Genomic DNA, 14,432 nt, shown 5'->3' with positions numbered 1-14,432 from the left:
TTCAAGGATAACTCCAAGATTTTTGGCCTGAGAAAGTAGGCAACGGGAACTACTATTGACCGAGATGTGGCAGAATTGTTGATAAAAAGCTGTCACATCTGGAGCTTAAGATTTATAATTTTAGCACAAGAGGAACGTCGTAGTCAAAGTTTTCTAGAAATCAGAGACTGAGACAAAAGCTTTATCGGGGGATGTTGTCCCAGAGTCCCACATCTAGTAAATGGTGGGATCTGAAATCAAAGTCATGATAATCTTAACCCAAACCTTTGCTGCATTTGTGATCTCTCAGATCCAAACTCACACATGAGGAAATGGTCTTTACCAGCTCAATGATCCACCAAAGAGTTAACCAAAAATTCATCATGGGTAAGACTACTTGACCTCAAAGAGTCCTGCTATATCACACATTTCAGCCCCTCTGTCTCCTGAAGCATCAGGATAAAGAGCAAGTAGTGTGTGTGAACAGCATGCGGGATACACTTGGGAAGCCCCCACATGGGTCTGAGAGACCCTGGCAGCACTTCTCAGAGGACATGGGCATGGCTAATGGTCAGACTTTCAAAAGAAGGTGCTGCAAAGTTTTTTCAGTAGAGAGGGACAGAGAATGCATAATGTTGCAAAATCCCCAGAAAATCCCCTCTTTCTCTTGAAAATATTCTCTCTTACTTTCAAATGTTTGTCTTAAAGGATGAAGAAGAAAAAATGTGTTAATCATTGTCCTAAAAGACATGAGAGAGTTTTGATTGGATTTCCCTCTGGCTCACAAATCTCTCCTCTAAGAAAGAGATACCAGGATTCAAAACATCTTTCTCTTTAACATGGCTGCTTGGTCACAGTGGCTGGTACTACTGGCTAGAATACCACATCTGATGTCAAGCATCTCTCTGTGTTCTACCCCAAAGCCAGAGTGATCAGTGCATTCTGGCCTGGGGTCATTGGATACTGGAGCACTGCCCACCTTCAGATAAAGAGAAGAAAGGGCACTGACAGTGATATCCCTGAGTGTTGCCAGGGACTGCATTTTGGAAGGGAATAAAGAAATAAAAGAACCATTTTGACCAAGCTCTGTCTCTTGCTCCCTCCAATAAGAAATGATCAGGACAAATGCCAGATTCCAAAGCAGACATCCTTAATTTTGGCAAGCCCTCATACAGGATATCTGGAAAGCTCAGTTGTTAGTCTGGCATCACTAGTGACTTGCTATATGTCCTTGCAGAGGCCATTTCATTTCTCCAACTTGGTTTATTCACAGGTAAAACCGGGCTAAAATCAGTTTTGTCAAACGTGATTGTTTTTAATAATGTCTTTGAAAGAATAAAGCACGTCAACAATAGAAGTTGTTCTTCTCCCAGCTAGGGAGCATTTTGGTCTTTGCTTGTTTGGCTAATTCATGAATACTTACTTGGATTAGTAAAAGTTTCAAATAGGAGATGTAGGTACTTGAGTAGTACTAGCCAAACTGCAGAGGTCAATGTGATTAGAAGAGTTCATGGAACAGGTGGGGTTGACGATGGCTCTCAGAGCAGCTGACACTTAATTGGCAGTACTAAGCACTTGATCTTGCAACCGTAAGGAGAATGTAGAATATTTGAAGCCGGAAGAACAGTACGAGTGAGGCTGTGGAGGACTATAGGAAACGGGAGAGAACATGTGGGCAGTGGTAAAAAATAGGGCTGGAGAGTGTCTTGAAAATGGCAAGAGGAGTCAGGGAGTGAAAGGAGGCCAGTTCACAGGAACGGATAAATCAGTGCTTCAGGAAGATGGCCACAAAGAGCAAAGACTAATGTGTAGGCTAGCCCCTTCCCCCCCACCTCCGATCCCTGGGAGCACTCTGTACCACTTCCTCTCTCCCACTAAAGATGACCCTCTTGAAAATCTCAGGCTTCAGGCAGCCCATGACTGGCACAGCAGAACCCAAGTATAAACCCTGCACAGGGCCCAGGAAAAGGGGAACCAATATGTATTGAGTCTGACCTTAGACAAGTGACTTCATCATTAGGGCTCCAGTTCCTCACTGGTAGAATGACCATTGATAGAATGGTCTGTCAATAAATGACCTCTGTTACTATATGCCTGGCATTGGGCTATGGATTTTTACATGCATGATTTCACTGAATCCCTCTTGAATCTTATGACATAATTAATATTTTGTCATCCTAATTTAAAAATGGGAAAATTGGTATCTAGAGAGGTTGATTAATTTGCTTAGGGCTGCCCAGCAAGCAAATAGGACAGCTGGGATTTGAACCTAGGGCTGTCTGATTCTAGAACTGGAAATGCTCTAGAACAGCAGTTTTCAAGGTGTGGGCCACAGATTCCTGAGGGACACTGAGATCCTTTCAGGGAGTTCATGAGGTCAAAATTATTTTTATAACACTAAGACATTATTTGTCTTTTCCATTCTCATCCTGTCATGAATATATAGTAGAGTTTTCCAGAAACAGATTGAATGCAGAAGCAGATATGAAAATCCAGCCATCTTCTATTAAGCCTGGCATCAAAGAGATTTACAAAAAATGAAGCCAATATCACTATTCTCACATATTTTTTTGATTTGAGGAATTTAGATTTCTTTTAATAAAAATGTTAATTATGCTAATTGATAAAGTGTTTACAATTATTTAATAATTAAAAGGCAAATATTTAAAATATTTCTTGGTTTTAATTTTCAGTACAGTGATTATCAATAAATGCAACCACAGAAACAAAACTCTTCAGGGTCCTCAATAACTTTTAAGAGTGTAAAGAGCTCCTGAGATCAAAAAGTTGAAAACCACTTCTGTGGAATATACCGTAGAATGCTGCCTCTCAATATTTTATGGTCATGTGGACTTTATTTAGAATAATTTAATTTGGTGAGAGGAATCTTTTCCCTTTTATCTCTCCAAATCCCAAGTGATTTCTGAGGAAAATATGGAACAAATGTTTTTCAGACAATGGCAGGACTTTAAATCAAAGCTTGACTTTTAAAATAAGTAGTTCTCCCTAATGCTGGTTCTCACCCCTCCCTGCCTGCATTCCCTTGTCCCACTGTGCTATCTGGGTCCTGGGACAATGGGTGGAATGCTGAAGAATATAGGGCGGTTTCATAACACTCTTCCTCCCAACTAGTGCTTTAGGGAGGATGGGGTTGCATCAAAGCAAAGCTGGGGTGCAGGAATCCAGGAAAGCAACGCTCTCAGCACATGAAAGCCCATGGACCGTGTGTGCTTAGCCATGGAACATACAGCCTTGAGGAGGTGATGACCCGAGGCAGAAAGAATCTTTTTTTCGGATTGTCTTACACCAACTCTTACTTGTGCTTTTAAGACCTACAACACTTTCCTAAGTCTCAGAAAAAATACTGACCTCTTCTTTTGGACATCACTCATAACTTTTGAACTCTAAATTTTCTTCAATTTAGCCCTCAATTATATGATATTACAATTTTTCCCAAATAATAATGCTCAATATGTATAGAACATAAGCTCATCTTCCCCCTAAAACCTGCTCCTCTTGTGTTTGCCATAGTAGAACACCCATCCAACAAAATGCATCCCTAAATGCAAAAATCTGGACATCATTGTTTATTCCTCCATCTCCCAAAACTGTCCACTTATTTAATCTATTCAGCAATAATAACTCTATTTTACAAACGAGGTGAGAGAACTTAGAATCAATGACTTGCCTAGTATCACTCTACTAGCAGATGATGGAGCAAGAATTCAAATTCAGGTTGTTTGAGTCCAGAGGCCAAGACCTTAACTGGATTATAGTTAAGATGCTGACTGTTTATTTTATACGCCTAGTGACTGTTATCCCAACAGCAACAACATCAATGTCATCATCACCAACAATAATAGTGACAGCAATAAAAATACAACTGTCCTTTATTGAGTCCTTACCTTGTTATAGTCAGTGTCATTTAATCCACACCATATTCACAGATAGTAAAGGCTATTGATCCTGATTTTATAGGGGAAGACACCAAGACTCGGAAAACAATGTGCTTGACATCACACAGGTGGTAAATGGTGGGGCTGGAATATGAACCAAGATCTGTCCGGTTCCAAATTCCTGCTTTTAACCACATGTTTCATTGGCTTGTTTTAATGGGAAAATGAGGTCGTGGTGGGTAAAGATCTTATGGTGGCAATATGATACACTCTTTGGAATCAAACAGAGCTGGGTTTGAATCTCATTTCAAATATTCAGTCCTTGTGACCTCAGCAAAGTTATTAAACCTCCACTGTGAAACAATGTTAATAATACCAACTTTTCAGAGTTGAGGTGATTAAAGAGATTGTGTATGCAAGATTAAAGAGATTGTGTAAACAAGAAAAGCGAGACTTGAGGAGACTAAAGGACATAACTCATGCAGGTTCACAGAAAGAGAAAGCCCTGGAGCAGGACTCCAATCCAGGTCATCAGACTTAAAATTCAATATTCTTTACACTACTTGGTAAATAAGGGGTCATTTGATTAAACGACTTCCTAGTTCCATTACTGCCCCAGGTAAGATGCATCTATTTACATCTGAATCTAGTCTCAGACATGATTAGAGAAACATTGTGTATTGCACAGAAGAAAATTATGATACATATCTGAATGGTTGCTATTACTACCAAATTATTTTAAATAGAGAAAATTAAGACATACCATCTTTAAAACCATAAATAACCATTAAGAGGCATTAAATACTCATTGACTCAGTACTTTTACTTCTGGCAATCTAGTGTCAGGGAATGGAGAAAAACTATATACATGAAAATGTTTATTATAGTATTAAAAAATAACCATGAGAACTTAATAACAAATGAAATATCCTACAATAGGGAACTATTGGGAAATTCTTTGGGATATCTACTACAAGGAGTATTATATATACAGTCATATGATGACTATAAAGTCTATGTAGCTACAGGAAAGACACTTGTGGAATAATGTGAAGTGAAACCAGAAGGATACAAAATTGTTCCTATGTCATACTTAACCACAATCATGTTCTGAAAACAAGAAACTAAAAAGTCTATAAGGAGACTGGGAACATCTGAGTGGCTGCAAATTATCAGAGACAATTTTTTTCTCTTTATTTTGCACATTTTATATAATGTTATAAAATTTATTTTTTGGAATTAAAAGATGCAATGAAAGATTGCAACAATCAATTGGAGTGCAAATGTATTGTATTGACCATGTCTGATAATGGTAACCATCAGAGATGTAAAAAGCAAACAGATGGATTAAAGGCCAGGGAAAGACTCAGTGTCTCTGTGAATTTTACTCCATTAATTCATCTATTTGACTAGTAACCCTGTGAATTCTCAGTTCTAGACCAAATCTGAGTAGCTGTGGAAAGAAAAATGATGCCTCCCCCAAAGTGAGCAATCAATCCACTTTTATCTGGGATATTTCACTACACTTGATATTCGCTGGGTTGGGGCTGTTCCTAGAGCAGAGTGGATTGTGAATGAGCTCACAGCAGTAGGGGTTCAAATCCTTTTCTCTGAGAATCTACTGCCTTGAAATAGAAAGAAGTTGTGGGACAGGCCCTTCAAGAAGGTCGGGTGATTAGGCTAAGAATGCAAGGTCTTTGCTTAGCAACTCTTTGACACCAGAGGTGGTAACGGGGAGGAGGATTTTGTTCCCGTGTTCTTACCAGCTTCATGCAGGCGCGTTCTCACGATGTCCAATCCCTCATTCACCACTGCTTTCAGGTCTTCCAAGGCCTCTGGGAAAGCTGAGTTGCTCATATTCAGGACGCTGATCACGTAGAAGTCATTGCCGCAGTTCTTCCTCACGTGCGAGAATCCGAATATCAATGCAGGCCGGAGGAGCAGTGACCACCACAAGGCCAAGCTCAGCACCAGCGTCTTCATGACCTTGCTCACCTCAGAATCATCCTCCTATGCTCACTCGCTGTGCTCTGGGCTCCCAGGGAGGCAGGAACTCCAGCTGGGCAGCTGAAACCTGGGTCCCTTGGTCCGCTTGTCCCCAGGCTCCTTTCTGATCATGCCCCACTGGTCACGTGGTTCATGGAACACAGCCTGCCTGCCAGTAATTAGCAGCTACGTTATGGTAGGAGATAAACCAAAGTTCACTTTGTGTATTTGCTCGCGTTAAGGTCAGAGCTATAAAACAGGGAGATTACCTGGGCCTTGCCCAATAAAAATACATCAATTTGTGTCACATCACTGGGAAGAGGGAAAAGAGGAAGAGGGCAGTGTATCACACACATAAAAAGCTCTGTAAAATGGAAAATAAAGGTTGAAGGGCTAAGAAAAGCACAAATACGATGATGGACTGTTAGTGCCTAGGTTTCAACTGAACATCCAAACTGAATCTTTATCTAGGAAGAAGCCATGTTTCAGTCACCCAGCCAACAAATATTTATTAAGATTTGACTATGTGTTGGGCATTGTCAAGGCATGGCCAATACAGCCATGAATGGCTCATATACATTTCTTTCCTCACAGAACATAGTGAAGACAAACATTAAACAAATAATTATGAATAAACAAGTAACTCAACAATGGTAACAAAGTGCCGAGTGCTAAGGGAGCACATGGCAGATTAGCACAGCCTTTTCTGGAAAATCAGGGAAACTCCCCTGAGAAACTACCCTTTAGGTTGAGCCCTTAAGGATGAATAGGATTTAATTGGATAGAAAGAGAGGGATGGCATGCCAGTCAGCGCGAACAACTTGTGCAAAGGCCCAGATGTGGGAAGATGCATGGCATGTTGGAGGAACCGAAAAAGCTACAGTGTGATTGGAGTGGAGAGAGCTAGGAGTTAAGCAGCATAAGAGGGGTCAGAAGAGTAGTCAGCACAGGCCATGAAGCTGCCTGGAAGCCATGAAGGATTTGAGACTTTATCCTAAGAGTCAAAAAAGAGACACAATCAGATGAATTGTGCAAAGACCCCTCAGGCTGCCATGAAGTGAATATCCAGAGAGGCAGGAGTGGGTGTAGGGGAAGAGATAGGAGGTGTTTTCTGTGGTCCACCTGAGAGTTAAGGAGGCCCGGACCAGGGCAGTGGCCATGGGGACGGGATGAAGGGATACCTAGTAGGGAAAATGGTTGGGTCTTGATATTTGATTGTATTTGGGCGTTAGGGAGCAGGAAGAGTCAAGGGTGATGTCTGATGTGCTCAGCTGGGTAGATGGTCTAGAGTTCTGGAAGAGGAGCAGGTTTGAGAGAGATTATGAATTCTGTTTTTGGACATGTTGATTTTAAGGTATCTGTGCAGATTTGAACCAGGCCCTGTGGAGTTTGGGGTTTAAATTAGAACTGAGAAGTAGAATCAGAGGGTAGATAGTACATTCCAGGATTTGGGCTGTGAAAATGTGGTGTGGTTGATAAAATAATGTTATTTGTTTGCCACAAGGACTTGATTACCATTACTGCAAACATAATGTTTTAAGCTGAAAATGGTGAAAAATAAATGTGTTAAGTAGCACTGCAATTTTTCCCTAGAAGTAACTTATTTAGAGTTTAAGACCAAAAAAAAAGGTGAATCCTGATAAACCATCCAATCAAAATGGAGACAATCCCTCAAAAAATTAACCCATAAAATCTGGACTGCAGTCACTCTTCAGGTCTCTTGAATGGCTGCATAAGAGACCTTCTGTGTGTCAGCAAACGACATGTCTGCATTGAGAGTTGCATCCCTCATTGCAAGGCCTACAAGAAGGGATGTCCTTAGGACCTATCTTGGACTAGATCCTGTGAGTCATTACAGTAATTTGGCCTCCAGGTCTCCTGGGGCAGAGATTGCTTGGTATATCAACCTGGTTCCTTTGGCTTAGCCTAGCGGGTATCTACTGTTCATCCTAGTAAAAGAAGAAATGCATTTAGGGCCATTCAATAAACCAAAACATCAATGGATAGGATTAGTAAAGTTGAACAGTAGAGTACTTGTGATTCTTAGCATTTCACAGTAGACCAGAACCTGAAGAACTGGCTGCTTCTAGAAATTCAGAAGAGGTATTAGGGATGTGATAAGAAAGCTGATTCAGAGCTCCAATGAGAGACTCATGCTCAAAGAAAATTCCTTGCCCTATAATCAACAGATTGGAGAATAAATTAACATGAATGTGTTTTGAGATTTAAAAAAGTATATAGTTTTCTATGATTCCTGCTTTAATTAATTTATTTTTTTCCTATTATAGAAATACTGATCCTATTCACATAGCATAACATAATTTCAGATGGAGTCAGGTAAAATTTTATGTGGCTTTGCTGAGGACACAAATGAGTTTGGATATGCAAACAGTCTGAGTTAAGCATAGCGATATATAAATTGCTTTACGTAATAAAATGAGAAAATTTTGAAGTTCCTAGGGGCAATCTGGGGGTTCGGGAGAGGAGAGATGAGAACAGAAAGGAGAGAGGAACCAACAAGATTGCACGGAGTTGGGAGCTACATAGGAAGAAATGGCAATGGAAAAATCATAGTGGGAATGTGGCTGAAGACTTTTAAGAGCAAAGAGGTCTAAAATAAATATGAGATTGCTTGTATTTTCCTTGAGGTACACTTCTTTTATATGATAGATATTTATTGATAACCCTCTATATGGCAAGCATTGTTCTTAGCATTAGAGTGATAGCAGAAATGGAACAAATTTCCGCCTTTGTGAAAATTGTGTTTTAGTGGGGATTTAAAACTGATACACTCTTCCCAAACCTTTGAGCAAGTCTGAGCCACATACAGTTTGTGCCAAATTGTGGGAATTGTGGAAAGGTGCTCAGATCTGTATCTAATAAATGGGATGAAAAGAGGAAGAGGCTGCTGATATAATCCACTGAAGCAGGAGTTTGAAGTCAGAGGTGACCATGTGAAGCCAAGAACCTCAGGGATGTGATGAAATATTGGAGTGGGTTTTGGACTTTCTACGAATATGGAATGAAATTCAAGGTGATTTTATCTAGATCACAATATATGGTGATCCTATCGACACTGATGCACTGTTGTAGACTAGTCCCATGTAATTAAATCCTAGCACCAGCGCCTCTGATGCTTTGTGCTGACAGGTTGGTTTCTTTTCCTTGTCCCTATTTCCAGGATTTTCCCCCTGCCCCCTTCCAAGATAAACTCTTTTAAACCCTTGAGCAATTTCTTCCTCTCCCTCCTTCTTGAGACCATTTTGTATAGTATTCCTATGTGGTCAGAAAAGGCTCTGGTAGATAACCACTAGACTTGCCCAGGGGTTGCTGAAAAAATCTGTTAAATCTCTTGGTGACTCTTGGATTAGCTCTTCTGTCCAGGGAAGAGCTGTGTTCTATAGGAAGTGTGTGTTGGAGATAGCGATAATGTTTCTCTGCTATAATAAAGTTCTCTGTGCTCTGGAAATATCTTTGTTTGTTCTTACCTCAAACACAGCAGAAGCAACAGGTACAGCCCACTCCCTAGGCTGTCAACGCATGCTCAGTTGGGCTCATATTTCATCCCTGAGAAGGGAACTGTGGACTTTCCTACAGAGAACCCAGATGTTACTCTTGTTTTTGTTTGTTGAGGCTGCTGAAGGACTACTTCCTCATGGATATACTGGTTAAAATGATAGCTTGGGAAAAAAGGAAGGAAGAAAAAGGTCAGTTCCCTGAAGCGTAATCTCTTCAAGGACAGAGTAATGAAGAGTTTTGCAATTAATGCATCCTTATTAGGTGGTCGGAAAGGCAGGGAGAACATTTAAAAAACAGAATGGTATATCTTGAGATAAGGAGGAGCCTTCTTTGAGTTCCAGGAGGCAACCTGATATTGATAAAACCAAACAAAAAAACAAACCAGAACCCATACACACAACCTGGAGTTGGGCTGGAATCTTGTTTTAGCTGCTTGCTGAACTTAAGAACCTGGGCAGATAACTTAATTTGTGAACCCTCAATTTTCTTATCTATAAAATGAATTTAATGCCTATTGTAGCCAGTTTTGCAGCTTGAGCCTAAGCTGTGATCCCTATTGGAGTTGGGACAGTATGGGCATGCCAGGTGACTGATGGCATTTGCCCAAAACATATCCATTTATCAGGGGTTGAAGAGCCACTTTGGAGGTAATTCACTCCCAGGGACTCAGCCAAGAATTGAACTGTAGAGCTTAGTTCCACATTACTCAAACCCATTTCCAGTCCAGCCTATGGTGCATGTCTTAGTCAAGGAAGAAAAAGACCTAGGAAAAAACAAAACAAAACAAAACTGAAAGGACTAGCTCAGAAAGCACTTAGTAGCATATCAAGTCATAGATATCATTGCTTAGGAGCCCCTCTAACAGGCTCCATCACATAAGGGAGAGAGTTGTTCCCCAGTTGGTCAAACATCGGCAACCTGCTTTGGCAATTTGAGGTCCCACATGGTAGTATCAGGGCCTGGTGGAGCTGAAGCTCCCACCCAGCAGGAGAGGCAGCACCCATTGGAGACCGTCGTGCTCAGTGGGCCTGTAGCAGTATCCAGCATATGTAGGCTTCACCCAGGAACTTCTAGAAAAACCCACAGGGATAACAGCAAGTGAAAATTAATTTATTACTGCTGCTGTGAACGTCACAGATCCCTTTCTGAGAAAGTTTACATGACTAAATTTAAAAAGGGTATTGTAAAATTCCTGGCACCAGCTAGGTGCTTGTGCTGGTTTGGATGTATTATGTCCCCCAAAATGCCATGTTTTTTAATGAAATCTTTTGGTGTTGATTAGGTTGGAATCATTTGTTGAGTGTTTCCATGGAGATGTGACTCAATCAATGGTGGGAGAGACCTTTAATTGGATAATTTCCATGGAGGTGTTACCCCACACATTCAGGGTGGGTCTTAATTAAATCACTGGGGTCCTATAAAAGAGCTGACAAACAGAAGGACCTTAGAGCAGCTGAGAGTGACATTTTGGAGAGCAGCTGAGAGAAGCATTTTGGAGATGGCCATTGAAAGCAGACTTTTGCTGATGCTTTGGAGATACCAGCCCAGAGTTTGCCCTGAGAAGCTAAGCCCAGAATGCTGCCAAATAAGCCTTTGGAAAGGACCTGGGAGAAAGAACCAAGAACGCACAGGAGCTGGAACACAACCTGGGACCAGCAAACACCAGCCATGTGTCTTCCCAGCTAACCGAGGTTTTCTGGACACCATTGGCCATCCTCCAGTGAAGGTACTCGATTGTTGATGCCTTAGCTTGTATACTTTTATGGCCTTAGGACTATAACTTTGTAACCAAATAAACCCCCTTTATAAAAGCCAATCCATTTCTTGTTATTTTGCATAACAGCAACATTAGCAAACCCAAACAGTGCTCAACAAATTATTGTTATTATTTGATGTTCTCCTGTAAACTGCACAATCAATTACTCCTTCCTTTGTGCCATTTTTGTGCACAGTATGTATGTTTAGTGAAATGGGTTGGGTTTGAACAATGGGAATTTATTGCTTACAGTTAGAGTCCAGGAAAATGTCTAAATCAAGGCATTGTCAAGGCAATACTTCCTTCCTGAAGACTGGTTGCTGGTGATCCTGGACTCCTCTATCACGTGGCAAGGCACATGGCAGTATCTGCTGGTCTTTCCTGTCTCTTCCAGGTTCTGTTGATTTCAGCTACTTGTTTCTGTGGCTTTCTCTTTCTCTGTATTCATTCCTCTTATAAAGAACTCCAATAACAGGATTAAGACACACCCTGATGAGGTGGATCTTACCTTAACTGAAGTTGTTTCATCAAAAGGTCCTACTTACAATGGGTTCACACCCACAGGAATGGATTAGATTTAAGAACATGTTTTTCTAGTATACATACAGCTTCAGACCACCATAATATGTATTTCTACTCTAACTTTGATTGAAATTTTAATTTAATTCAAGGTAGTTTAATTGAAACTCTTAGTATATGCTAACTTTACCATATATGAAAAGAATGGTATTGGGAGGAAATTGCAGCTATATACAAGAAATGATGATATGGCTAGATGTATTTAAAAAAATTATTATTCCCCCAAATAAATATCTGGAGTCTACCACAAGAACAAAGTATATTTATTTAGATATGCATCTCCTTTTTTTTAATTAGAGAAATTGTAGGTTTACAGAAAAATCATGCAGAAAATACAGAGTTTCCATATGCCCACCCCCATTATTAACATTTTGCATTAGTGTGGTACCTTTGTTACAATTAATGAGAGAAAATTATTATAATTGTGCTATTAACTATAGTCCATGGTTTACATTGGAGTTCACTGTTTGTGTTGTACAGTCCTGTGGTTTTTTGTTTCTTAAAAATTTTTATTCTAGTAATATATATGCAACCTAAAATTTTCCCAGTTAACCACATTCTGATATATAATTCAGTGGGGCTAATTAAATGCACAATGTTGTGCTACCATCACCACCATTCATTACTAATACTTTTCCATTGCTTCAAACAGAAATGCTATACCAATTAAGCATTGTCTCCTCATTCTCTATCCCTATGCTGATAACCTATATTATAGTTTTTGACTCTATGAATTTGCTTATTCTATTTTCTATCTGTGAGATCTATCTTATTTCATTCAATATATCTTCAAAGTTCAAACATATTGTCACATGTGTCAGATTTTTGTTATTTTTCACAGCTGAATAATATTCACATATATATATATATATACACACACACACACACATATATACACACACTATGGTTTGTTTATCCATTCATCAATAGATAAGCAATGTATGAGTTACTTTCATCTTTTGGCAATTGAATAATGTCACTATGATCATAATGTCACTATGATCATAACTTTCTGAGAAACTGCCAAACTACTTTTCCATAGTGGCTGCACCATTTTACATTCCCACCAACAATGAACAGTCATTCATGCTGGTGGGAATGTAAAATAGTGCATCTGCTGTGGAAGACAGTTTGGTGGTTCCTCAGGAAGCCAAGTGTAGAATTGCCATATGATCCAGCAATCCTGCTATTAGGTATATACCCAGGACTGAAATAGGGACTCAAACAGGTATTTGTATACCGATTTTCACAGCAGCATTATTCGCAATTGCCAAAAGATAGAAGCAACCCAGGTGTCCATCAGCCAATGAATAGTTAAACAAATGTGGTATATACATACAATGGAATATTATTCAGCCATAAAAAGGAATGAAGTCCTGATGCATGTCACAACATGGATGAGCCTTAGTGTTAGGATGATGTTGGCCTCACAGAATGAGTAAAGAAGTGTTCCTTCCTTTTAATTTTTTGGAAGAGTTTGAGCAGGACCGGTGTTAAATCTTCTTGCAATGTTTGTTAAAATTCACCAGTGAAGCTATCTGGTCCTGGGTGTTTCTCTGTTGGGAGGTTTTTGATGATGACTCAATCTCTATACTTGTTATTGTTCTGCGGAGATCTTCTATTTCTTCTTGAGTCAGTGTAGATAGTTTGTGTAATCTTGCCATATTTGTGAATTTTCTGGTTCTCCTTCTGCTATTGATTTCTAGCTTCATTCTCTTGTGGCTGGAGAAAATACATTGTATTACTTCAATTTTTTTAATTTATTGAGGCTTGTTTGGGACCTAACATATGGTCTTTCCTTGATAATGATCCATGTGCACTAGAGAAGAATGTGTATTCTGCTGTTGGGTGAAGTGTTCTTAGGTCTAGTTGGTTTAGAGTATTGTCCAAGTCTTCTATTTCCTTAATTATCTTCCTTCTAGATGTTCTATCTATTATTGAAAGTGGTGTATTTACGTCTCCTACAGTTAATGTAGAACCACCTGTTTCTCCCTTTAAATCTGTCGATATTTACTCTATATATTTGGGGCTTCTGCCATTAGGTACATATATATTTATAATTGTTAAGTCTTCTTGTTGAACTGACCCCTTATCTAGCTGTGCTTCTTTATTGTATGAAAATGTTTACAGTGAACCAACAGGATATACTCGAAAGAAAGAAGTTTTGAAATGTAGAGTGGATGATATTCCTTTCCTGCTTATGTATGAGATTAGGAAAAATAATTTCTCAAATGCTTAAAACTTGGCAAAATTGTTTGAAGGATGAGCAAATGCTTAGTGAAATAGGATAAGATTTAAAATGATAAGATCAAGGGGAAGAAAACTCTTCTTATTCCTTCAGGATTGCAAAAACTGGTCACCCCAATAGATATCATATAAAATGTATTAAACACATCCTGATCCCACACATATTATTTTTAAGTTAAAAATTGAAAGGATTTTTACAATTTTGCTAATTGGAATTATATATTTGTTTTGATTTTGCAGTTATATTTTTGTATTTTGGAGCCAGTACTTTTGTTTTCATGTCTCAAACATTTTTATAGGCTTTTAAAACTCACTGATGGAATGACACTGATGGAATGACTCACTAATGGAATGAGGAGTAAGGATATTAGACAGTGGTAAAGAAGCCAAGCCCATTTACAGCCTGCACCCACAACATTCACGTGGAATAACAGGAGAGAGTATTTAAATTAAGGTGTTTGCCGGAGAAG

At 39.4% G+C, this 14,432-nt stretch overlaps 1 protein-coding gene across 2 annotated transcripts in view; it reads right to left on the bottom strand.

The window, feature by feature from the left end:
* The window catches only part of GUCY2C (guanylate cyclase 2C), a 60,749-nt gene extending 54,891 nt beyond the window's left edge, over positions 1-5,858 (bottom strand). For both annotated transcript variants that reach the window (XM_037846317.1, XM_037846318.1), the window contains exon 1: positions 5,639-5,858. In XM_037846317.1, the coding sequence (XP_037702245.1) occupies positions 5,639-5,858 (220 nt within the window). The remainder of the gene's footprint in view (positions 1-5,638) is intronic.
* Positions 5,859-14,432: the final 8,574 nt, after the last annotated feature.

This window comes from Choloepus didactylus, chromosome 8, assembly GCF_015220235.1.
Source record: "Choloepus didactylus isolate mChoDid1 chromosome 8, mChoDid1.pri, whole genome shotgun sequence".
Classification (NCBI taxonomy): Eukaryota; Metazoa; Chordata; class Mammalia; order Pilosa; family Megalonychidae; genus Choloepus; species Choloepus didactylus.
Note: the sequence above shows the minus strand (reverse complement) of the source record. Positions and strands in the feature narration are given on the sequence as shown.